Genomic DNA, 26,288 nt, shown 5'->3' with positions numbered 1-26,288 from the left:
CATTTCCTCTCACCTTTGCTTGTCCTTCCTGTTTTTATGGCTCTCACCCACTTCTGCCCTGGGGTTTGCCCAGGTCTCCCTGGAAGAGGGATTAAATAATCTCTGTACTGAATGATACATAAATTAAAACCCACTACAAAGGCATGGAGAGGAAGGACACTTTGAGGCCTGGATTTGTCCCAAAACACAGGATGTTCTGCTCTAGAGATGTGTTCCCCAGCATGTGGCAAACGATGGCTCAAGCAGGAGTCAGGTTTTATCCATTTTATTTAACCAATGAAATTCCTACTGATAACAATGAAAGTAATTTCAGCAAGTATAAATGCGATACAGTTTTAAACAAACCCCATTGTTCCGTACCTATAAATAGATTTTTCAAAACCTCATAAAAAGTGCAGATTTATGAATTGCTGTTAAAATGTTAATACATGATTCCTTTGTTTAAAAATGCGTTTTTGTCTCTTAACTCACAAAAAAAGAAAGTTCCTTCTGCATCTGTTCAGATAAATTCAAGTCGGGTAACTTAAAAACTAACAAAAGTCACACACAAAAAATTCCATCCCACTAGGTCAGTCTGTCCTTTCAAAAAAAAAAAGCAAAAAAAACAACAAACCCAACCAGCAACAACAGGAAAGAAATGACAAAAGCTGCTGTGGGAACCCACAGTGAGCTCCTAGCAGCTGCCTCACCTTGCAGGCAAACCTGCCATGAAAGCGTGGAGCCCGTGGCCTATCCCGGGGGCTCAGGACAGGTGGTGACCTGGGAGGCAGGACAGGAGATGTGCCACTGCCCACAGGATGCTGTAGGGACTGTGGGACCCACAGAGCTACTGCACTTCCTCCCTTCCTGGTGGTGGCAGGGAGCTACAGTATCAGAGCTCTGTCCCTAACCCTCCGTCCCAAACGCCTGCACGGCCATAGCACAGGGAGGCAGGAGCTGACAGCAGCTGGGCTGGGCTGGGTACAATTCACCCCCTGTCCAGAGGGTCAGAGGTGGGAGATGCAATGAAATGCCCCTCTCTGGGCACGGTGCTGCCCTGCCTGCTGCCCCAGCCAAGGGGGCTCAGACCCACGGCTGCCAACAGGGAGCCAGTGCTGCTTCTTACCCCCATGTGCCGGACTCTGCAGTCAGCAAATCAGGGGCTAATTTTTGCACTCGAGAGAGGCTTGGAAGCTTTTTGGCTGCAGAAGTGCCATGACCATGCTTGTGGTCCAGCAGCTGGTCTGTCCATCCCTCTCATGCAGTGAGCTCATGCGTGCCCCGTGCACTGGTGAGCAGAGTGTGGGAGACAGCCTGCAGCAGCCTTAGGGGCACAGGGGGCTGGAACAGACACCAGGCCCCAGCCTTGGCTGTGTTTGGGTCTACGTGTGGTCACACACAGGTGGCTGTGTGGCTCGTGCTTTGTGCAGAGAGGGGCTTGGCTCCCACAGTCGAGAGAGGTCGGCTGGTGCTTCTCCCTGTATCTACAGTGGTATTTTATCTACAGCAGGGTCTGTTTAGCAAGAGCAGTTTAAAGTGGCTATGTTTATCAAGTTTGCTACTTTATGAATTAAAAAAAAAAAAAACCAAAACAAAACAACAAAACAAAAAAAAACCAAACCCCAACAACTATAAATACAAAGACTCTCACACACCAGACACTTGCAGCCTGCGTGACTCATCAATAACCGCATCAATATTCTGTTAAAAAGCTTATTCTACTTAGAACTATACATAGTACAAGAGAAGTGGCAGTCGTGTACGGGCACGCTACCTGCCCCAGGGTGGCCCACAGTCAGGTGCTTCCTAAAAAATCAAGGAGTTACAGTAACATGGCACAGGACTGCAAAGCCGATCACAGCTTCTGCTTACACTGCATACGAAGTACCAAGGGGAACACAAAAAAGAACTGGTGTTAATACTGATGGATTAAAGAGTAACTATAAAGATCAAAACAGACGTTCACAGCATGCTACATATATTGCTCACAAACTTTCCTTTTTTTTTTTTTAAAAAAAAAAGGCTAATACAAAACAAGGAGTCGGCAGTCTGATTTTCAGTTATGTCGGATAGAAGGTAAAGCATATACATTCATCATGTGGCTTTCCAGCAAAAGGAGAAAAGGGTAAAATCCAGAGATTTCAAGTTTGCAAAATTCCTATTTTTTTAAGCTACAGTTCATATCCAGTTCTGGTCACAGTCGTGAAAAGACCTCTGACTGCACTGCCTAACAGAGTCCAAGGGTTGTAGCCTACATATTATTATTTTCCCCCTAAAAGTGGCCACATCACCCACCACCATGAGCAGGCTGCTCCTGCAGCCACCTGGACACATGGCAGCTGGGCTGGAGGGAAGAGGTTTGGGTCTGGTGGCACGACATGAGCATGAAGTGAGGAATGAGACACAGTTTTTGACTGTCAGTGTTTGGAGCTGCTGCTGTTGCTGCCCCCCAGACTCCTCAGCTGGAGACACAATGCTTAGTGATTGACCCATTTTTCCTCAAAACTCCCTTCAAAGGGCTCATGGGGATGCGAAAATGCAATTCAACAGCAGCAAGTTTTTCTTGGGCAGAATGGTTCCCTTCCCCTACCCCATCTCTGGAGGAAGGTAAGGGTCCTAGCTCTGCTCCCAAAAAAGCCTTCTGGACACCGTGGAAGGAGACATCCTCCACCACCTCCCTATGCACAGGCACACAAAAGAACATCTCAGACGCATCAGGGAAGTTTCTTCAGCTGACCAATCCCTCAATTCCTCCTGCACCGGCCGTATCCCCTTGGGAGCATCTGCGGTCTGTGTCTCCCGATACCAACAGACTGGCTTGCTCCCCACACGTACTGTAACAATTGGCATCTCCAGTACCTCAAACTACTGTCAGGAACAAGGTTTCTATTTTCCACAAGCCTGATGATACTCAGTACCCTAGGAACACCCAACTCTGTCTCCAGCAGCTGCTCCACAACATGCATTTGGATTTTTTCCTATAGATAAATGAAAAACCCAAATCCACTTGTTCCAGAGGCTGGATGCAGTCTGCCTGGCTGCAAAGCACCCAAGGGACTGCCAGCCAGGTGGCCCTGTAAGCCTGCCTGGCAGAAAGGGACCTCAAATTTCCTGTTCGATGTCCCTCTGAGAAACCTGCACAACTGATAGCTCAAGCATGGGGCGTTTCACCAAAGAATTTCCTTAGTGAATCCACTGCATTTTTACTGTAACTCCAGACACACTCTTTGACTCTGTAACTCTTTGACACACTACTAAGCAAATACTGAATTTCATCCTTTTGAACCACATTTAGCATTTTCCTGTCCAGAAACAATCTACTACGGCAATTAAGTGTTTCTAAATGTGAGAAAGGGCCTCTGCCCTTACCAACAGGCAGAGACAGAAGAACCTTGTTTTCAAGGTTAAGGCTGGGAAGTTGTCCCTGCAGCTGGGAGGCTGCCTGGGGTTGGGAATTGGGAAGACAGGAAGCACTTGATGCAGGACAGGGGTGGTGGCAGGTTGGAAAATGACAATTTTTCCCCTGATGAGCAGCAAAGGATTAAATATCTGCAAGAGAGACCTGATGCAGACTGGGGGAGCAGCAGCATGACCACCTGCCAGGAAATGTGCTCTAAGGAATAAATTAACACTGATCAAGATGCTCCTGAAGTTTCCTCATACTACTGTGCTCTCTCCATCTCTCACACCTGTAATCTATGCAGTAGGTATAAAATACTATATTAATTTTCATTTGGAGATAAAATGTTTTGCTTACAATTCCCAAACACAGGAAAGCTGGTGGATGCATCTTTTCAGACAAACATAGTGCTGGGGGACATGAGGAACAGTAAACCTGAAGTTCTGGTAATGAAAACTGACATTTTGTCCAGCTCTTGGAATGACTGCTAACAGCAACTAAATCTTACAGCTTTATAGTCAGATCTGCTCTGGCAAAGTTCATTTACAACAAATCCACTCCCTCTTCCTTTGTTTTGTGCAACATCACCCCTTATTTATGGGAGAAGGATCCAAACATCTACAGAAAGTAACTGAAAGAACATCACTTGAGATCAAGATTTGGGGTATTTCTTTTCATCCAAAAATTTTTGGTTCAGGCACATGCTATCCACTTACTACCACCAATGAATGTTTTCTGCAAGTAGAGCTTAAACAACCCAGCTCTTCTAAAAGGGAGTCCAAATTCTGGATCATGAGCCTGAAATGTATGCCTATGTTCATGGAAAACACACATGCATGAGAAACATTGAGAACCTGTCCTGCAAGAGCAGTGGCTTACAGTTTAACTGCTTTAGGAGAGATTTCTCTAAGTCTACATTAGGTCCCCAAAACAACTCATTTCATTAACAATCACTGTGAATCACATGGATCTGGTGCATATTATTCCTTTAGTCTCTATGGAAATTAATTTTATTCTATTTTATTTAGGTGATTCAGTTTCTTTAAAAATCTGACTCAAACATTCAAGTGGGCATCTTCTAGGATTTTGCTGAATGCCTGGGTGCTTAAATCCCCATTGAAATTTAGGCAGCTAGCTGGTTTTTTCAAATCCCATGAAAATATCAGTAGCACTACAAACAAAAATACACTTGAAGAATCTGGTGCTTTGACTTTCTGCACTCATGTAATAGAGCAACAAAATGTTTTCCTTTTTGTTCTCTTCTGATCTGTTCTAAATTTATACTTGTATTTGTAATTGTTTACAAGCACTGACTTTCCTGTCCTTAAAGCTTTTTTTTAATACATAGGAAGAGCTGACAGTGGCAATTCTTTAACTCTTACAGCTGAAGTAAATTCTTTTCAAGGATCAAGGTGTCAGACAAGGGAGGGCATTGTCCCACTGTGCTCTGCACTGGGGCAGCCTCACCTCGAGTCCTGTGTGCTGCTTGGGGTGCCACAATATGCAAGATATGAAATTATTAGGGAGCATCCAAAGAAGGGCAAGAAGGATGTGAAGGGCTTTGAGGGGAAGCCACATGAGGAGTGGCTGAGGGCACTCGGTCTGTTCAGCCTGGAGGAGACTGAGGGGAGACCTCACTGCATTTACAACTTCTTTGAGAGGGAAGAGGAGGGGCTGGCACTGATCTCTTTGGTGACCAGTGACAGGACTGGAGAGAATGACCTGAACTTGTGTCAGGGGAGGTTCAGGTTGGATATCAGGAAAAGTTTCTTCCCCCAGAGGGTGGTTGGGCACTGGAACAGGCTCCCCAGAGAAGCCTGACAGAGTTCAAGAAGTGTTTGGACAATGCTGTCAAGCATACGGTGTGACTCTTGGGCCTGTCCTGCACAGGGCCAGGAGCTGGGCCTCTCGTGGGCCTCTTCCAACTCCAGATTTTATGATTCTGTGAGTTTCATTTTAATGAAGGCTTTAGGACAAAAGATATATTTTGAGGAAAATAAATCCATCTACAGCTCACCAAAATTCTCATAGGACACCACAGCACTGGCTGTAGTAGCTATCTGCACAAACTGCACCCAAATTTAAAATTATTTTAATGAAATTCAGCTGTGGGTAGAGTGTTCTGGGAAATGCAAATGCTTTCTCCAGTTGGCACCTTTTTCACTTCTCTTCATTACCAAAAAAAATAGAGCAAGGACATACTCTACAGCAACACACATTTTAAGTGACTCTGCAATGATAAGAAGCTGTTCATGCTCAAAAGCTCTGTTCCCTACTCACAGTGTTCCCTGTGCTAGCTGGTTAATTTGTACCTATCAGGCTTTCTCTTCAGCAGACAGGAGACTGTACACTTTGTTTTTATGTTGGTCACTGCTGGGATTTTGTGGACTAACACAAATGCTGGTAATTGCCAATTCCAATGAAGGAACACAGAGGGAGAGGATCTACACTTCCAATCATTATGGTACCCTTAAGAAAAATATTAATGAACAAAGTGTGAAGATTCACATTCATGCATGCTTTAAAAATGCAAAAAAAATTCCAAGAACACTTGCACATTAAAAGCTGGCACAGTGTGAACATAAAGCACGCATAAAGCGTATGGCAGCGTTGTCTGACTTTAAACACCTATTCTGAGCAAACATCTATTAAAAATCCCAAATTTGTGTATAAAAACTAGGTTATAAATTGTTGCACTGTAAATGCAATACTTTCAAAAAAATGCCACGTGGAAAACATTTCCAGATGTTTCAAGTTTGCATGTAATATTAAAGAAAAAAAAAGAAATAGCAAACTAGTTGTACAATGACATTTCCTGTGATGGAATGTCTTGCAGGCCATATGGGATTTGATATGGCACTTAGAAAAACCAAAACAAAACACTGGTTTACTACAAGTTTTATGAAGCAATCCATTTATGGTTTCTGTATTTCAAATCTGCTCATGTACTTTGCTCATGAAGGCATTTGAGCTGGCAAGTATATTTCGTAAGGAAAGAAGTAAAGGCACTCATGTTTCCAAATGTAAAACTCAACCTACTCCAGAAGTCTTTGCATTTCTGAGGGGAAACGAAGCCATCATATTAGTTACCCCAATCTAGTTTCACCTCCTTTCCAGAGCTCAACTGTGCTTCTTGAGGACTACTTGACTTTTCAATGCAAAGAAATTTAAAGTAGTACTGAACAGTTCCCATCACTTGAAAAAAAACCAGAAGTATTGCATGAAAACTTCTCTCAGCAGAGGCCATTAGGTATGGCCACTAAAATCACAAGAGGGGGGAAAAGGATCATAACAATTTAGAAAGCAAATCTAAGCTCACACATAAGAGCATCTCAGTATTTCTGAGAAATCTTTGCCGTTAGCTATACAAGATAAATAAATCTGATGTTCTACCCAATGCTCTCTAGCAGACAGACCAGTGCTGTCTGTTGGGTAGTTTTCTAAATAGCCAACAAGACACTTTAAAAAAAATAATTACTGATTTTTTTCTTCAAAAGGTTTTCACATGCAGAGTCTGCAGTCTGAAAGTGCAGAAAAGTGTACAATCATTGGGCTTTCCAATCTGGAACGGACAGATAAAGCAGAAAAAACAACATGCAAAGTCAAAGCAAGGATCAGGAAAAGGAAGAAAAGAGAAAACTAACTTTAGTAGAGTACTGGTCCATGGTTTTGCAAATGGAAAGTGTCAAAATATGACTGGTAGTATTTTTTTTTCTAACTATTCTACAATCACCAATGAAAAAAAAAGTCCTGCATTAACTACTACAATCCAACAGAACATTAAAAATAAACCTGTCCAGTTAGTTTTGAATGTATACCACAGAAATAAAGGTCACCCTCCTCAAAAGAAATATGAAAAAGCCCAAACCAACAGACAAATTTGAAGCAGCTAACTTGTGTTCTACTGGGTAAGTTTAAGCATCTCTTTAGGCACTTCACTGGTTCATTAAATGCAATACAAAATAAAGCTATAAATATCAACATTTTGTGCTCTCAAGAAATTAGTCAAAAGCAACAGAAAACAGCACAAAAGTGTGACATTTTTGGCAGCTTATTTCTTCCCTTCCCCAATCTTACTGGTTGTCCAAAAATGCTTTGTTTTGAGGATGCTTTGGCATCTTGGTATCAGGTTGTCTTAAGCCGTAAAAGCTAAAACAAAACTGCTAGGCCTTAGACAATAAAGAAATTTGGTTTTAAAATTTCTTTATGGCTATATAAGAAGGACACTTTAGCAGTGGCATGTCAGGGAAAAAAGCTTGCTTTCTTTTTAAATATTGCACTTTGCTTTTGTTCACTCACACTAATGCATAGAAACTTTTAAAACTTTGAATATTACAATTTCATGCTATGAAAAAGTTATGGGAAATAATTTCTATACATCCAATATGAAAGAATAGATATACTAGCCTTCCTTTACTTTCCTTAGTTAAAACATTGATAAAGAAGAGAGTGCAAAAAACCCCACAACCCTATTTTTGGTCAGCCTGTGTATTAATTTTATAGGTGCCAACTAAACAAATTGCAACACGTGATGAGCATGGATATTGTCAGGACAACTGAGGGTGACTGTCAGTAAAACAAGACTATGCATGATTGAAACTCAGTAAGTGTGGCTGAAATGGCAAATCGTGAGGCCTCTTCTCCTTGCGAAGGGGCACGACAAAGCGTGAATGAACTTTGCACTTCAGTAGCATGCTGTAGGATTTATCAAGATTAATTTCACATTAAAGTGTGCTCGATGTTTGCATCCACATCTTGCATCACCTCCAATTGCTGTAGTAAGACAGTGACTGGCAGCAGTCTCCGGGACACACAGGAGAATCCAGTGGGCAATTCGATGCAGCACAGCCCGCGCGTCTCTGTCGCGAGTCACGACGTGGTGGGACGTTCTCAGGACAGGCAGAACTGATCTTCTGCTGGACTCCACTCATCTGAAAAATGATTGCTTGGAAAAAGAAGTCTCTAAGCACTTCACTTCAGTGCCTAAAGAACAAAGCGCTAGGATTGGATACAATAAAACCAGTTCCAGGATCCTGACCGCTGTGCAGAAATCCAGCCGGAAACAATGCAGAGTAGCGCTCCTCAGTGTTACTTTTGTTATCATTAGTAATGTTAAGCATCAAGAAAATAAAACACATCATTGCACATTACAGCCGCCAAGAAGCACGGCTAAACTTTGACACTAGAGAATTGAATAACCTGATGCTACATCACAAACAGCTTCTGGTGTGTAGATATTTTGAAAGGTCTTTACATACTCAGTAAAAGCCCCTGTACTCCTGGCCAGCGAGTGCTTCAGGTTAAGTGACGAGTTATGGCACGAAGGGCATACAGAAGTTCGGCTTGCATCCGAGCTTCCATCAGAAGTAGATTGACATGAACCTGTAAAAAATTACATCAGCCATTTAGCTCACCTCTGAATGCAACATGGTTTATTCATTCAGGCTGAAAATTCTATTCTTTAGTAAAGTATGGCTGCAAGAAAACTTTGTCATTTCTCTCTGTACCCTGCTGCAGGACTACAGTTCCTCTAGAGACAGCTGTGTAGTGATGCCAATATGGACAACATCCCAGGACTGGTGCTTCAAGCAATCTTCCATCTGAGAAGCCACTCTTAAACCTTTTTTTGTATCCTAATGGAATTAGTTCTTTCTAAATTATATTTGGTTATCTTTACTACTACCTGTGACCGTTATACAGGAGAACAGAATAGGGAACAGTTTCATGCCAGATAGGCTAGCAGGGACTCATGGGACTCATGCACTGAACCCTTCTCAGGAAGCATTTAATATGATATCTGAAAGCATATTGACATTTTTAGTGCTGAAAAACACCATAAAGTATGCATATATATATATTTAGGTATTTCTTGATCTCCAAATCCCAAGTATTGACATAGTTGACCACTTCTGCATTCTCAAGTTTATCTTTAAAACTTTATAAAAGTGAAGTATCTTTTCTTTTACAGTTGTCCATTCAATTTTATGGAGAAGTGACTCAAAATAATAACAATACAAATTATCTCCAGCACACTAAGAAGTATTTTTGTCAAACTGGTATCTAACACTCAAGGAATGATTCTCATCTGTTTTTCTCTGATTTAAAACAGTTCACGTGACAGATGCTGCCATTTTAGGTGTCCTCATATTTTAATTTTCAAACAGCACAGGGGTCTCTTTGGCTTTGGAGCACATACCTTCTCCGAGTGCTTGAACTGGCGCCAGTAGCTGTCGTACATGCGCTTGGTGGTTCTCTCTGGGTAGCAGGTCACTGTCTTTATGTAAACCTTCAGGCTGCGTTCAAGTAGCTGATTCACTTCTCCATAATCGTAGTCATCATACCTACGCAACACAAGCAATCGTTCTGCTTGATGTAACTTTCTAAAAGCACTGTCTTTTGCAGCATCATGTTCTTAAGGAACTGGAACATTTATCATACATGACCAAAACCCATGTGTTAAGAGAGGATCTTAAAGGCTTAGTACGATCATAGAATTTTAAGGCTGGAAAAGACCTTTAACATCATCAAATCCAATGGTTAACCCTAAACCACAACCATGTTCACCATTAAACCACGTGCCGTATCCACCATTTTATGAACACTTCCAGGGATGTTTTTTCTCCCACTTCTGTGGGCTGTTCAAATGATTTTCAAATCTTTCTGTGAAGAAATTTTCCCTAATATCCAAACTAAACCTCCCCATGTGCTACTTGAAGCCATTTATTCTCATTCTGTCACTTGTTACCTGGGAGAAGAGGCTGACCCCCACCTGGCTACAGTCTCCTCTCACGTTGTTGTAGACAGTGATAAGGTGCCCCCTGAGCCTCCAGACTAAAGACCTCCAGCTCCCTCAGCTGTTCCTCTTAGGACTTGTGCTCCAGACCCTTCCCCAGCACCACTGCCCTCTCTGGACATGCTCAAGCTCCTCAATGTCCTTCCTGTAGTGAGGGACCCAAAGCTGAGCACAGGATTCGAGGTGTGGCCTCATCAGTGCTGAGTACAGGGGAACAATCCCTGCCCTGATCCTGCTGGCCACGCCCTGGCTGATCCAGGCCACAATGCCACTGGCCTTCCTGGCCACCTGGGCACTCCCTGGATCATGTTCAGCTGCTGTTGCCCAGCACCCCCAGCAGCACTGAGCAGCTTCCCAGCCACTGCCCCCAGCTGTAGTGCTGCCTGGGGTTGTTGTGACCCAAGTGCAGGACCCAGCACTTGGCATCACTGAACCTCATACAATTGCCCTTGGCTCACTGATCCAGCCTATCCAGAGCCCTCTGTAGGGCCTTTATCCAGAACCCTCTGTAGGGCCTTTATCCAGGGCCCTCTGTAGGTCCTTCCTAGCTCCTTCCAGCAAAGCAACACTCCTCCCCAACTGGGTGTTGTCTGTGAACTTGCTTAGGGATGTTGTTTTTCCTAAATGAAGGATACAGGCTGGCTTCAGAGAAGACATTTCTGTAAAAATTTCCATCCTGACTAATTTTCTGCACTGGAAGGAGAAATTATACTGATATGTCAGCAAAACCACTCTAACTTCCAGACAGAGGTACCATCTCCATTTTAAACACCCAACCTAAAATGATGCTTTACACACGGTTTATTTTTCTGTTTACATAGTTTTACCATGTATTCCTAAGCCAGGGAATTTTTGTCCATACCTGATTCCATACATACAGTGGACATAGTTAAATAAAGCTCTTCTTAGTGTAGTTGTATCAACATCTTCATGTGTTGCCATAGTGTTATATGTGAGGTTATACACCATCCGAAACTTCTCATCCAGGAGATGCCCAATATCAGAATAAAGCCTGTTTACAAGGGAAAAGCCATGATTTTCCCAAGTATAGTCCTGCAGGAAGAGAAGAAAATATATAAAGGCACAAATGAAGTGAATTCCTTATGTCATCTTCTCTACAACTCAACAGTTTTTGTTGTCTGATAGTTATGACTTTATTCTCTTCCAAAAGTTTGCATTTTGAATCCTTCATCCACATCACCTGCTCCATTTACCCAGAATTCTTGGCAATGAATATCACATTGTGACTCCCCAACCCTGGATATCATTAGCCTACAGGCGAAAAAATCCCAAGCTTCTCCTGAAGTGCTTAGGGAATCTTCTTCTGCTTTTTCACTCTGACCAGTATCATTCCATGTGGGATTGGCTTTTAAGTTTAAAAACTTGCTCCCCTTGGAGGCTTTGGTGCTTAGCTCCAAACAGAGATGGAATCTACTTCCAGTGAGGATGCACAATCATTGGGTAAAGTACTGAACCATCCCTAAAAAACTGATAAAATCCAGGCTGCTTTGGTCTTAGACAACCACCTGGATTGCAAGATAAAAGCCTGCCTGCTTATATGAGGAATGGGGAATCTTTGCAGAGTGGTGGCACAGCAGGAAGAACCATCCTGCTCCAGAGCAGGGAGCAAGGGCGCTCCGCACAGCCATCACACGGGAAGTGAGAGTGTGCCCACATCCTTGTCAAGTGCTCTATCATCCCATCACTGATGGCATCTTTACAACTGAGGGCATCATCTCCATGTCCTTCCTGTTTCTGGCTGTTTTCCAAAGGTACTGCCAGGCCAGGGTTCTCACTGGGGCACCTTGAAGCATGTCCACTGTTCTGTCCCCGGAGTAGGACAGCGGGAAGAGCAGAACAGTGCTCCGTTGTCTCATGGAGGCATCAATAAAACATCTAAAACATGTCACACTATCACATTTGGCCTCTGGCTGCCAGCACAAAAGACTATAAGGCTTGTGAGAAATATGCCATACCCATACAGCCCTGGAAAGGTGTCCAGGACATCACAAAAGCCTCTGAGAGTCAGAAGGCCCAGAGAGGAGAAAGTGCTGTTGACTAATAGCAATTGATCCCTATTATCAGTGAAACCCCCCACCCAAAAACAAGTTTAAAGACATTCTGCTGTGTTTAGAATACCTTTTGTCTGTTAATAAATTAAAAACCATAGAGACAAAGACAGTTTTGGTTTTTCAGAGTAAGGATAAGACTTACTGCAGGTGTCTGGGATGCTTAAAATTTAAAATTTAAGATATCATTAATAGCAGAAAATTTGGGAGGCTGTGGGTATATACATCCAGCTGCTAAGAGTAGGACATAATAAAGTTAAATTATCAAGGTGACTCCTTTGAATGTAAGCCAGAAGCTGTCCTGTTTATTTAAGAGCAGAGATGTTTCAGTTCCAATTTCAGCTTCTTTGGAGCTTTTTTCCAAGGGAGCCTGCTGCTCCTAAAGTAGTTAGGCAGATTGTCTGATATATAGGCACTGACTATGCCTTATTCTTTTTGGCAGTAATAACCTACTTCAGGCTCATATAAAGACCACAGAATAAATTATCCAGTTCAGCAGAGACTGCTATAAAGCTAAATACATTTCCTGAGAGCGATCATGGATTCTTTATTTTAAAGTCTCAGATACATCTTCTGACCATGGAGTTTTCCTGCACCCACTGTCATTTTAATTGAAGTTCTCTGATTTGGTTGAAGATTCCTTCCATTGGTTTCCATTTACTTCTAGACTGCTTATGAATGTGCTTTGTAAGATAGAACAGAACCAAGAATGTCCCTCCTGTTATATATAATATGAACCTCATGATTCTGGTCATGGCAAAGGATGTCAGTATATAAGACAATCTACACATAAAATGTATATTCTGTTCTTCCAACAGCACTGAGAAATACGTATTAAAATACTGTAAAAACTTCAGTAATCATATTTCAGAATTCCTTTTTTTTCATAGCATTCCAAGTCCAGAGATTTGGTGCACATATGAGAACAATACTCCCCAAATCACTCTCACAGACCTGTGTGTATCCAGGTATTGAAAGCCACTGGAAAGAGAGTACTTGGTAAAGTGACAGGAATAAAGAGTTGCTCCAGTGGATTTTTTTCTAAAACATCTGAAGGGATGGGAGAGAAATCCTTGCTTTTCTACTTTTCCCTTTTATTTCAGATATGTTTTACAGTTTTCAAACAATAATACTGGTAATAACTGAAGTAAGGTGGAAAGCCAAGTACTGCCTTGCTAGAGATTGACAAATAGTGAAAGACTCCATCTCAGGGAGATTTATGCAAGGTTGTGAGTTACTTAATGAACCAGGACAAGAAAAGGAGCATGCAACCAACATACCCCACTATAATCACTTTATGCTCTGTAGGGAGATATATAAACATTCTTTGAGTTGAATGTGCTTTTAAGAGATGGTACCTGAGCTCTGAATGTTGGCAGATGGTCTTCTCCTCGCCTTGCAAAGTCTTTGTACCCAAACCCAGGATCTTCAACATAACGGGAGACATCTGTAGAAACTATTTCATCATCAAATGCTGGGAATAAAACAGCAAAATGCTTTGCTTTAGGCAAGAACATGAGTTAATGCTGACTTCCAACTACCACTCTACTACAGGACTAGAGGACAACTTTAGAAGTTATGCAAAGGAGAAGAGTGATACAAAGGAAAGAAACATTTCGATCCTCATATGCTTATATTGGATACATTACTTTCATTGAGCCCATTAAATGTCAGCCTATACCAGACATTTAATGTACTTCTACAAAAAGAGAAGAGATGGGCTATACTTCTGTCTGGAGGTTTCCTTTTCTCTCTGTTGACTTCTGAGGGAGGCTAATTATCTTAAGTCAGGAAGATGAACATCATTAGCAAAGTCACTATGTTAGCATAAGAAACAAAACAATGGATCCTTGACAGCAGGATTGTTGTACTGATTAGCCTTTGTGTCAGGAATCACACTGGCTCTGTCTGTAAGCTGGAGTATGAGCACCAGACAGCAACACAACACTCCTCTGGTAAATATCAGCTGAAGACTATATGAAAACAAAGAGCTCTACAGCACATCAGGGTGAAATTCTGCCAGAAGCTGTAGTAACTAAGCATATTCAAAGAGCTCCAAAACATATCACTAAGCACACGCAGGTTCTCTATCAGGAGTCAGTCTTTCCCTCCCGAATAAACAGGTGGCTTGATTATGTAACTACCTCTGCAGAAGTTGACTACTGCATAGCTGACTGCATTTGACCCTGATGTTAAAATCATGGCTTGCTTCCACATGCATTGGTAGAACAGTTGCCATATGTCCACTGTTAGCACCTTGAAAAGTCTGTTAATCTAAGAATTGCAGAAGTGCTTTATCTCCTCTTTGCCTCATTAAACAATCAAAACATAACCGTGTAGGAAGAAGCTTGGACAACATCTGCTACAGTAAATTCTCAGCAAAGAATAAAAAAACCTGTACACATACACTCCTCTGCCCTGACAAGGACTGGATTTCATGAAAGGGTAAAGGCCCAACACACACAGACTCCTCAACTGAAATCAGCAAATGGTAAAGAGGAAAGAAAGTCAACAAAACTGTCAGCAATCCTACTCAAAACCTCCTTCTGTCTTGAATGACCCCTTTTCCTTAAACACCTGAAGTTGCACAGACTCATGGAAGTCCTGATTTGATAATGAAACTGCAACGAGTGTCCATTTAACTGCACTGCTAATACTGCCTGACCAAAGGAAACTACAGCAGGAATTTACTATGTCCATTTCAAAAAATCCAGCTTGATGTTGCTGGATGTATCTTCTTTGACAGATTTTTCCATGTTCCTGGAGAGCCACAGAACAATCTCTCTGCTGATCCTCAGTACATTCTTCCTCCCTTTCTGCTCTTTGCACAAACCCATTGATTCTTTCAAACACGTTTGGTCTGAAGCTGTGGAGGCCTAAGTTCACTAAGAACAGTGCAGTAAAATGAAGCATTTTAGTGGTCACTTTTTAAAAAGACACAAGCAATCATCTTCAAGTAGCTTCTACTATGAGGAAATAGCTAGAGATTCTGATTGTCTTAATAATCTTTCTTCCAACACTTTCTTGGGGGAAAAAACACCTTTCAGTCTGTATGAAGCAGCCTGCATTCAGTAGTTTGTTAGAGATGAAAGCCTCCAGATCATATGAAGAATATGGGAAAAAAAGGTTTCAGCTCAAAATTTGGAAAATCATTTGAGAATAAAACAATGCTATCAATCTCTATCACAAGATAGGCGGTGGAACAGCACAGCAGTATGATCACTCAGAGCAGCAAATTGGTAATGTCCTTTCCAGGTGGGCAGTAAATTGTAAAGTAGTTGAGTCTCATTGTCTAATTCCTAAACTTAATGCCATTTCTGAAAGCTACTTATGAGTGTCATTGAAGTTCTAAGCTCCACAGAACCTACACCTATGAAACATTACTGAATATTTATTACTAATTTATTAATTATAATTAGTAAGTTAATTATTTTTATGATACGGAACATAAAAAGAAAGAAAAATGTACACCCTACTTTTTAAGGAAGCCTACAGGCCTTTTTTCCCCTTAATATACAAAAGCTAAATTCAAGTAGTAAAAAGGATGATATTTGCCAACCAAGAAATCCTAAGATGATGAAGCAAAAGGTAAGACCACCCTTACTACACACCTCCTACATGAAGAGCCAGAATAAAGAAATGGACAGAAAAAGTTTCAGTCACTGAACTAGCCTCAATCATTTATTTCTGAAAAAGCACACATGAAATTGAACTGGAAAAGCCCAAATACCTCCACTAATTACTAGCAGACTCTCCTTCTTCTCCTTCTCAAAGCGAGTTGCCATTTCTTCCTGAGAGGCTTCTTCATCCTCTTTATCTTCCTGTAGTCTCTTCATCCTTTCCATCAGGGCCTCCAGCTCACTTAAAGAATCTGCAATCTGGAAAAAACACCATGACATTCTGCAAAATTAGAAGATAGACAACCTGTGTCATCTTCGGATTTCATGCTTGACAGTAAACGTTCTCAAAACCAGCCAGCAGCAGCAAACACAAAAACTCAAGCCAGAATGCATTTTGCCACATAGATCATAGACAAACAGCTTTCACACAGCAGGGAGACAGGAGCTGGGAAGTGTTAATGTGGCCTGCTGCAGTAATTTACTGCAGTGGGATTAACAGTGAAGAGGTGGTGTTTGAGTGTGGAAACCACAGTCACTCATATTCCACCACATAGCTCAGGAAAATCCATCTGCGTGCCCTACGTCTCCCATAAACAACTTTTCATACTAAGGAAACTATATTCAGTCCATTGGCAATGGAAAATATGCTTCTGAAGAGATGCAGTGCAACACTGCCTTACAGAAACACAACCTGAGATGGCAAATCAGTATTTTTCTTTCATTATGTGTAACCAAAACAGCCACTTTTCCTTACTTTTGTGAGGAAAAAAGACCTCTTTTTAATAGAAATGCGTCAAAATTTTGGGTGCCCTGTACCTATCATTCAGAATTTTTATAAGATAAATTATTTTGTTTTTCTTTTCCATCTTTTTGAGTCTGTTCTTTTGCCCATAGTTACAACTCTAGCAGACTCCTCACTGCTTAGCAATAAGCACAGTCAGCAGCAACGCTCTGCTCACTAAAATGGGGAATAAGGGACCTCCACGGCATGAGCTGGCATGTTTTACAGCCCAGAAATTTAATACACAGTGATTGAACTGAGTGATGACATGCTTACATTCTACTGGTAATTGTAAAAATTGTATCTAGCAACTCTACTCATAATCCTGATTTTCCATCAAAGGCAATGAGGCTAATTCATCTGTCGGCATTAATTCAAGGGCATGTCTTCAAAAGCATTCTAGAGCACTTTCCAGGAAAAAATGTCCAGTTAATTAACTGGTAATCAAATTAATCAAGTTAATTAACTTAGTAATCAAAGTTCTCTGTTGATTCAGGACTGGAACGCCAGCATGAAGAATTAAGTAATTTTATTTCAGACATTTCCTCCCATCTACATGGAAGTGTTTCAAACTGTTTCATGACTGTAGGCCTTGAAGTAAAAATAATAATTATTATTATTATTATTACTACTACTACCACTACTACTACCTGTATTTTTTTTCCATCTTTCTTTTCACTCCCTATGTTAGGAACATGGATGGAATAATGCTCCAGTCAATGCCCCACTGTCTAAAGAAACTGGGACTTTGAGTTTTCTGCTGAAAGCAAAGTTTCAGTCTTGCCCAGCGGGTGGTGAGATTAACTATCAAAATCACACTGCTCTGACTGCCATCCACTGTTACAGGGTGGTTTTCAACAGATTACACTGGAAATTGCCAGAGTGTATCTAAGAATTACTGGACTCAAGCATTCCTGTAAAGTAGACAAAAAAAATTTTCAAACTAAAATTTAAACAGGACAGAATGGAAGTAAGTTTTCTAATGCAAAACAGAGGCAAGAAAAAGAATTTTCTTGCAACACTAACCCCGAAGTTGCTACTTGTGAGGGATGCATTTTCTATGTTGTTGTCATTGGCAAGATCACAAACACAGAAGTTGTTGACTGCTATAAGTCTGACTCCATTGGATGTATCCGGATCTCTCTCTGGATTAATGCCACTACCAAACACAAAACTTGCCAAGGCATGATAATGGGCCAACAGGACAACAGCATGAACCAGTTCAGGAAGAGACCAATTATTTTCCCCAGTCTTGACAAGTTTCTGAAATGAGAATAAAAAAAGTGTAAATATAAAATTTCTTTTGGCCCCCAGATTTTCTATAAAACACTACACATTTCAAAAAGGGATCAATTCTTTCTTCCAATAATACCATATTCCCCTTGCACACAAACTCTCATGGGATAAAAAAAGAGACATCTAATATATTACTTCTTTTCTTTGGGCTATTTTAGCCAATGCTATTCCTCAAAAGAAAATCTTACTGGCTTTGTCACACAGGAGAGTCAGCTTGTTTGGTGCACTAGTACCTCCCTGAACTTTTTAATTCAGGGTAATGAAGCCTAACTAGGCAGAGTTCTGCCTGTAGTTCCAAGCCTACCTTGCACGGTTCTAGGCAGTTCTTTTCACCAGACATTTACTGGTATTTACAGGGCATGACTGAAAAGGTACCTGGATGTGCTCTTTTGTGATCAGCCAGGGCCGGTGTGCAAGAAGTTTGTTTATTTCGTTCAGGTTTTTCAGTCTTTGGGGAATGTATTCTAAACCATTCAACCACTCTGCAATCCCACCAGTCTTCAGAAACTCATCAACGTGCATATTTATTAGGTAGGAACACTGATGTCTGGCAGCAGCCTGGAATAATTAAACACAGAGGGAACAATGCAGCACATTAGTGTCTGATCTGGTTTTGCTGTGGGTAAGAGCCAGGTTAATAACACAAAACAAAAGTACAATGTCATTCCAAAAGGCCCAGTGCAAATGCATTTCAATGCACTTCTATACAATATGGAGGATTCTCCAACAAAAATATATTTGATTACTCTGGATTGCAAAATATAATTTTGGTTGGAAGTGATCACTAGAAGAGAACTCTCACAGAGCTGACTTAGAACTTGTTGCTTGGAACCTTGTCCAGACAAGATCTTCACCCTTGGAGATCACAGAACCTTTCTTGGTTCCTGCTGCAGTGTCCCAACATCCTCAGAGAGCGAATTGTTTTCCTAGTGTCCCTCTGGAATTTCTTGTGACTTGAGTCCAGTGCAGCTCATCCTACTGCAGTGATGTGGGCATGTGAGAGGAGTATCACTGTGGGAAACAGGGCATGATGTGGGTTGCCAATTCTCCCCTCTCACTGAAAACCTTCTGGCTAGGCATGCTTTATTGTGATTAAAATCTACAACAAAGATTCAGCTTCTGTCAAAATACCACCATAATTTCTCCTTTCTAAATTCTTCCTGCTTTTGTTCTTTTTTGAAATACAGAAGTCAGAGCTGCAGGAGAGGAGGCACAGCCTGCTGGTACGTACCATGATAGCAATGTAGTGCCTGTAGGGCAAAGGAAGGGGCCCATCCATGCGCAGCATGTAGAACTGGCTGCGGAGGAAGGACTCCAGGTACTGAGTGTGGATGCTCATCACCTGGGTGATGTTATCCAGGCGACCAGACGTAGAATATTCTTCCACAAGAAGATTAGTACGTTCATCCAAACCATTTGCTTGCATAACCTTCAAAATAAGATGGAGAAATGTTAACAGAGGGAGAGATTTTCTCTAGCTTTAGCCTTTGGGAGAAACACACTGTGGTATGAAAGGTTTATCTGTGTCCAGACTTAAAGACAATGATGGAGTTCTGGATGTATATTTGCAAACATACATGCCTGCATGAATGCAAATACACACACACAGATCCTGCTTGTATACTGAGACACTTTACACTGAACCTCTGTTATTTTTTATACGTTTCTAAAAACCCAAAGCTATTTTTCTATACATCTTGAAACAGAGGAAGTCACAGATGCTGAAATCAAACCTGTACAGGGAGCTGAAAGTAAGTAAGAGCTAAATGGAAAGTAAATTCTTTATGGAAGACAACCTGTTCAGACACACACCACCTGAGTGCTCAGCCCTAAAATCAATTTCAAAATTAATGGAGAGGAACTGGATTATGTAACCAAATTATAGAAACAGCCTGGCAATCTACTCCTTCTGTGCTTGTATAATTGAAGAGGAGATCAAATGCTAATTTGTCCATAACATTCAGGTATTATTTAGAATAGGAATTTAATGCTTTCTTTAAACAAAAGCTGTTCTTTAATTATTCCAACCAATCCAAACCTTGGGCACAAGATGAAATGAAACAGCATAAGAGTAAGTAGCTCTTGCATTGCAAGCCCTGACACAGTATGAGTGCTATTACTCAGTGTTTATCACTAGGAACAGCCATTCTCAACATGTTCACCACTAAAGTTACAAGCACAAGACTAGAAAACCCAGTATTTATTCTGCCACTGTGCAGTAATAAACCAGCCAGCTTACTATTGCAAACACCATTAAATGAGAATATATTTTAGTTGTTTTACTGCACATGAAGGCAGAAAGTGCCTAAAACCAAGAAGCACAATGCTTTTGCTGAAATATTCTATTTAAAATATGTGTTCTTCTTTATGATGGGCTGATGAGTGGGCCATGTCTCAAATATTTTTCTACCAGATCTTATATAGAAGTCACATGCAAAGAAACAAAACAACATATTACATCTTCACTTCTCACCACTGTACTTTCCTGGCTTAATTTGTGGGCCCAGAAAGAAAGGGAAGAAGCAGCTACACAGTTAGGCAGCTCCATCTTTTTTACATGTGTATCTTCACTATGGCAGCTTTTCTGTGTCTTATACCCAAACTGATGCCTTCTCAGTGGTCCTTAATAATGTTTTTACCATCAGAATTTTATTCACACATTAGAGATCATTTATCTTCCTGTATATACCTCACTCCACTCCTAGGAGTCCCCCTTATTCTTCAGCAAGTGTATCTCCCATGTATTTAAGAGATTCTTGTCTCATTTAGTGGTTTCTTGGGGAAATAATATTTCTTGTGTCGCTAGTAAGGTTTCTAATCTTCTCCAGCTTGTCAGGAATTTTTCTTGTAACAGTGCGAGTTATAGAAAAAAATTCTGCTGACAGAATCAAAATATAATCCTGTAGGACTGTGCTGTTGCTATGTTAGGCATAGCAATATGCCATATGATTATTTCTAAGCTTTATCTCCATCTCTATTACTATCCTCTTCATACTGTGCATGTACTTCCTCCTGATTTATTTCCATCCACAGACATTTTTTTTTTAAATTCTGCTTTCAAAGCCTTGTGGCATGTTATTAGGAACCTTTACAATTAAGTCATTATTCTCTGTCCATATTCTTTCCATTGCAACAATAAAGCAGCCTTTAACACCAGTAGTGTTATTATCACTTCAGTGTGTTACTATGCTGTCACTAAACCCTCTCTATTCACTGTACTATTTCATGACAAGGAATGAGGGAGAAAGGCAGTCGTTTGTTCAACAAACCACAGTCTGCATTTGTCATGGTAGAAATCTCCAGTCTGAAATCCACTCCTTCCTTTCAACCATAAATTCTCTCAAGAGCCACAGCTATAGTCTAAGGAGTGAAGTCATATGTGCAGGTTCTCTCAAACTGAAGGTCAGGCACTGCTCTGAGAGCTACATAATCACACTGCTGCAATACTGGACAGGCCTCCCTTCAGGTCTGGCATTATAAATAATGTGTTCACACCCACCCGAGAGGAGCAGAGCTGTCACTCATGGCTGTCTCTGGGAAAGCTGGTAACAGAAAAGATGTCAAACAGTACCACTTATGTGGAAGGATGGGGTGGGTCTCACCCACTGGAACTTGCTCCAGAGACACCATTGCTTTTGCTTTCAAGGGAGCTCATCCAGGTACCATGGAACAAGCAGGGTCATAGAACCATCCTTCAGTGTCATTATTTTCAGAACTATCACCCAAGCCCAGCTAACTGCAAACTTACTTCATTCTCTGGTATAAAGGCACTTGGTCCTCTTGTCAACGGCGGGGAGACCTGTACTCTCTTTTCCTGCAAAACAGTCACATAGTTCAGTCACTGTCAGGAATTACATATTCACCTCACAAGATGAGATCTTCAAGGTCTGGATTCTATTCTCTTCTCAAAGCCCCCGGGTGTTCACTGAGGATGCATGGAACCACACCACATTAGATCAACTTTGCATCTCCTGTACTTTGCATGAAGGAATGGCATTCATTTTGGCAAGGATCAGCACCAATTTTGGGCAGGGGTAAGGCAGAAACAAACCCCAAAAATCTAATTCCAGTTGGTTGACAGACCAGTTCGAAGATACACAGACAATAGCAACAAAACATGTGGCATGATGCTAAAATTAGCCAATTTACTGGATTGAATGGAAATTTGAAAACAGAGGGGGAAAAAAAAACCAAAAAACCACACTCAGGAAATTATAAGCAAGATGCTGTTTTTCTTCAACATCAGCATCTGATGAGATCCTTAGTGTGTGAAGAGTGTAAGAACTTTTTGTGCCAAATATTGGCATGAAAAGCAAACCAGCTGTTGTAGTGTGATGCAATATCCTGTTTTAGCTATCCCAGTCCTTTCTCAGGTGTGCCAATACCTTCTCCCTTCCCCTCCCCTTGCCTCCTGCTGAGAGCTGTCCATCAATCTTGGCAATCCAGCAAGGGCGTCATCTGATTGGCAGAAGTTCAAAAGATGCTTCTCAGCCCTGGGGTCATTGGGCTACCTAGGTGCCACTTCTGTCCTGAGCCTTCCCCCCTCCTACCTGGTTGGTGGCATACCTACCCCCTCCCTCCCCCTGTCCCCAGGGCTTAAAAGGACACTGGGACCATGCGGTCGGCATTCTGTTGGAGCTCTTACAAGATCCAGAGATCTGTGACCCTGGAATAAAGCTCTGGATTAAACACTCCGGCAGAATCAGTCTCTTTTTCCCTTCACCATCGCCTAAAGCCTTTCCACCAGAGGTAAACCTGAGTTCCTGCTTGCCTGGACTTGTTCCAAGTGCTAGCTGCAACATCCAGCCAGCCAAAGGTGTCTCTGAGGTGAAAGCCATCTCAGTTGCTGCCTCTGGTCAAGCAGCAAGGGCCAGACGAGCCCAGGCACGTTCTATCCGGTAATATTGGGATCATATTCCAATATTTTGGTGCCCAGCCAGCAAGACCCAGTTAGATGCATTTTCAAGAAACCTGATGAAAAGGCCACCTGGCTCACTGCTGAGCCTGGAGCACACTGCAAGCAGCACAGCCTTGGTGTGCAAACCCCAGCTACAAGGCAGGAGGATATATTTAGTACAGAACAAGCTGATAGTGTAACAAGAGCCAGAGGACTTTTCTGATTTATTAGGGATAAGAAACTGGATTAAGATAAAATGTGCTGCCAACCAGAGGAGTGAAGGGGACCTGGGGAGGCTGTCTGCTCCTCCAACTCATCAAGGGCAGGACCAACACTGTCCACATGATTCCTGAACAGTGTTGGTCCAATTCTCCTGGAGGTTCCTTCCTCTCCACAGGTGATTTATTTCAGTGACTAACTCCTCAAACTGTTAAAGTTTTCCTAATGTCTAATCTGAATTTCCCTTGAAATAATTTAAAGCAGTTGCTTCTTGTCTTTTCTTCTTTTCCTCTTTATGGTTATTTTCCACCTATCTGGCTGGTTGCACACTTGTCTCAAGTCCCTAATTGCAACCACAGTGTGGGTGATTCTTAATATGTTACCCATAAACAGCAGTATTGGATTTGCATACTAAGTATTTCGTGCCCCTAACATAAAAGGCTGAAGTTTTCCATAACAAATGACTCTTAAATACCTCTACCAGGGGGGCTTTAAGCTTAACTGCCAGTGTGCACAAGCAGCAGTGCCAGTCCCATAATGAATGTGCCACTGATTTCCACCCAGGAAAATTAAGCCACTGGATCTGCGTAACTATTGTCCTGATCCTTAAAAACATCCTGTCCTTTCTAAATTAGATTAAAGAATAACATGCAAAAATCAGCAATGATTATTCAGGAAAGATGTTCCAAAGCAAACTCTCACAGGACAATTGAATTTGTGACTTTGGAACAATTAGCTGCTAAAAGATGCAGAAATAAGCTGGATCAACCACATGAAGCCCAGCAGCCAGGAGACAACTTCCTGCATCTGCTGCCTACTGTCACAGCCCCAAAAATCCTGTAAGACATTTCTCATGTACAAAAAGTACTCAATCTAAAGTATGAAGAAACGGTGAAGAGAGTCCTGGTATCTGCACATGCAACCCCTTCCTCACAGTTACACAAGGCACAGGAAGACATCTTCTGCCCTCAAATACACCCTCTTGCCAGCAGCCAGTCATTTCCACCAACATTAAAAAAAAGAAATGCTTTCCAAGATTGGATCCAAGCTTGGATTTTACTTGGTTCATAAAGGTTATCTGGAAATTAAAGTTTAAAACCATTATTTCACACTACATAATCTGGAGGAAGCAGCTTGTGTGAGTGATGCAACTTGGATACCTGTACACTGTCAGCTTTTGCTGGAGCATACCAGAGCTCAACCTTCTCCATCCTGCTCTCTGATCTGTACCTTCTTCAGGCTCTGCAAAGCTGGTCCTTAAGGCCAGACCATGGCAAAAAAATCCCTCTGTTGCTTCTGGCAGGACGTGGGCTCCATTCCCCTGTTCTCCCATTCAGTGTGACTGCTATTACTCCTTTGTGCCTGCAGATAAGCTACTGCTGAGGAAAGGAGGAAACAGTACTTGGTGGACGAATATAGGCAAGTATCAACAGTTAATTCCTGTGAATGATGACAGAAAGTTCAGGAGATAGTCAGACATGAAAAATGTGTGCAAATCTACTACAAAAAGAACAAAATCCAACTCCTTCTGGGTGGTGGAAATTCTAAAAAAAAAAGCCTAGGGAAAAAAAAAAAGACAAACAACCAAAACAAGAACAAAACCCCAAAAGCCTGAACATGATCATTCAAGCTGATGAGTCTTATCACTAGACACTTACAGGGAGCTGGGCTTTTTTGATATTAGAAATGAAATTCTTCTCTTCCACCAACAAGAAAGATTATTTTGCCTTCTTGCCAAAGCTTTTATTTTATTAAAACTGGTTAAAACAAGATTGTGAGGAGAAAAGGAGCAAACATCATCTGGTTGCCCAAGTTCTCAGGATGCTATAAATAAAACCACGTGAAGTTTACAAGCATTGAGAAAGATAATGTTGGCTTTGTTGAGCTGTAGATAAGAACCACTCCTTCTGGGCATGCTTTATCTAGAACAATGATTTAAGGTCTACCCGAGAACCCAAACATAAAAAACAGTTAATGGGAATTAGAAAGCAACAGTGCAGACTTATGGTCCTTTATGGTGAAAATTCTTGCAAAGCTTCTTGTTTTCCAAGAAAGCCCTTTTGTTTTCCTGTCCAAGTAGTCTTTGCAGATTACACTATCACTAAGTCAGCCAGGGTCCCAAATATCTTATTTGAAATTGGATTCTTTTGCTAAGAGGCTGAAGCAAGAAACAGGTTGCTCAGCAACTAAAATGCTACATACACAACTACCAGTCATTCTCTGCTTCATGATCCTCCAGAAACAAAATTACTTGAGTAAGAACAATTTCCATTTACATCAACACTAATACCTTTTTGAGGGCTGTTTCCTTAGAAGGAATGAGATATGAAGGGCTTCAAAGCAGAAAAAAGTGTGCCTGAGCAAGTTCCTGAGAGAGGGGCTGCTGCAAGCCAGAGCCTCAGAGCAGGTCACTGTCACGCTGTGGTGTCAGACAGCAGAGCAAGACCCCTGCAGGGCACGGGAGAGCTGATGCAGGAATTCATGAAAAATCTGACGTAAACTCAACCTGTGACTTCCTCCTGTCCTTAAACTGCACTTGCAATGGTGTTAGGACCTTCATCAGGAATCTGAATGGTGACAAAGTAGCAGCATTTCCCTTTGCCCAGGATAAACTGTAAGAAATACCTTCGTCCTTGGGCGAGCTCTGCAAAAACCCAGACACAAATCTGCAACTTGCCATCTCATGGGTTTATTTTCAGTTGTGGCAGTGACTGCACACCCTTCCCTCCAGAGCCAAGATGGGCACTGGAATGCAGCACCTGCATCCCAAATAGCTGCCAAGTGGCAGAGCAAGGAATGCCAGAATCACTGGGGCTGGCGATGTGGCCATGAAGGCCAAGGGGGAGCAAGCACGAGCCCAGCTGGCACTGGGAGAGCACAGCGGCTTTCCTCCCAAAGCCCAAAGCAAAAGAAATAACCTTTCTTCCTCTTCACCACCACATGAATCACCGTGTCCTCAGGCTTTAAAGAAATGGCTATTTTTAGCAAGCTGTAAAAGGAGGCTGTTTTGCTTGAGAATGGAAGTGCTGGCTGGTGGGGCTGATCAAACAGCTGCTTTAGGAAGCACTTCTGAATATCTATGGATTCAGAAAACATGGGTGAGAAGCAAGTGCTTGCACTGCTATGGGTGCAGGGAGGGTTCTTACACACATGGCACGTAAAATCTAATTCATCCTGCGCTTGACATCAAGGTGGCCATGCTTCAACAGGATGGGGGGAGGGGGATCACAGGGA

General features: G+C 41.8%; 1 protein-coding gene across 3 annotated transcripts in view; it reads right to left on the bottom strand.

The window, feature by feature from the left end:
• Window positions 1-249: 249 nt before the first annotated feature.
• SESN3 (sestrin 3) overlaps window positions 250-26,288 on the bottom strand; it is a 45,461-nt gene continuing 19,422 nt past the window's right edge. For all 3 annotated transcript variants that reach the window (XM_036393917.1, XM_036393927.1, XM_036393936.1), the window contains exons 2-10: window positions 21,687-21,752; window positions 19,170-19,367; window positions 18,314-18,496; window positions 17,669-17,905; window positions 15,972-16,119; window positions 13,600-13,715; window positions 11,035-11,225; window positions 9,576-9,720; window positions 250-8,761 (exon numbers count right to left, since the gene is read on the bottom strand). In XM_036393917.1, coding sequence (XP_036249810.1) covers window positions 8,675-8,761; window positions 9,576-9,720; window positions 11,035-11,225; window positions 13,600-13,715; window positions 15,972-16,119; window positions 17,669-17,905; window positions 18,314-18,496; window positions 19,170-19,367; window positions 21,687-21,752 — 1,371 coding nt within the window. In that variant the 3' untranslated portion in view covers window positions 250-8,674. The remainder of the gene's footprint in view (window positions 8,762-9,575; window positions 9,721-11,034; window positions 11,226-13,599; window positions 13,716-15,971; window positions 16,120-17,668; window positions 17,906-18,313; window positions 18,497-19,169; window positions 19,368-21,686; window positions 21,753-26,288) is intronic.

Source organism: Molothrus ater, chromosome 2 (genome assembly GCF_012460135.2).
Source record: "Molothrus ater isolate BHLD 08-10-18 breed brown headed cowbird chromosome 2, BPBGC_Mater_1.1, whole genome shotgun sequence".
NCBI lineage: Eukaryota > Metazoa > Chordata > Aves > Passeriformes > Icteridae > Molothrus > Molothrus ater.
This window is presented reverse-complemented; position numbering and strand designations above follow the sequence as displayed.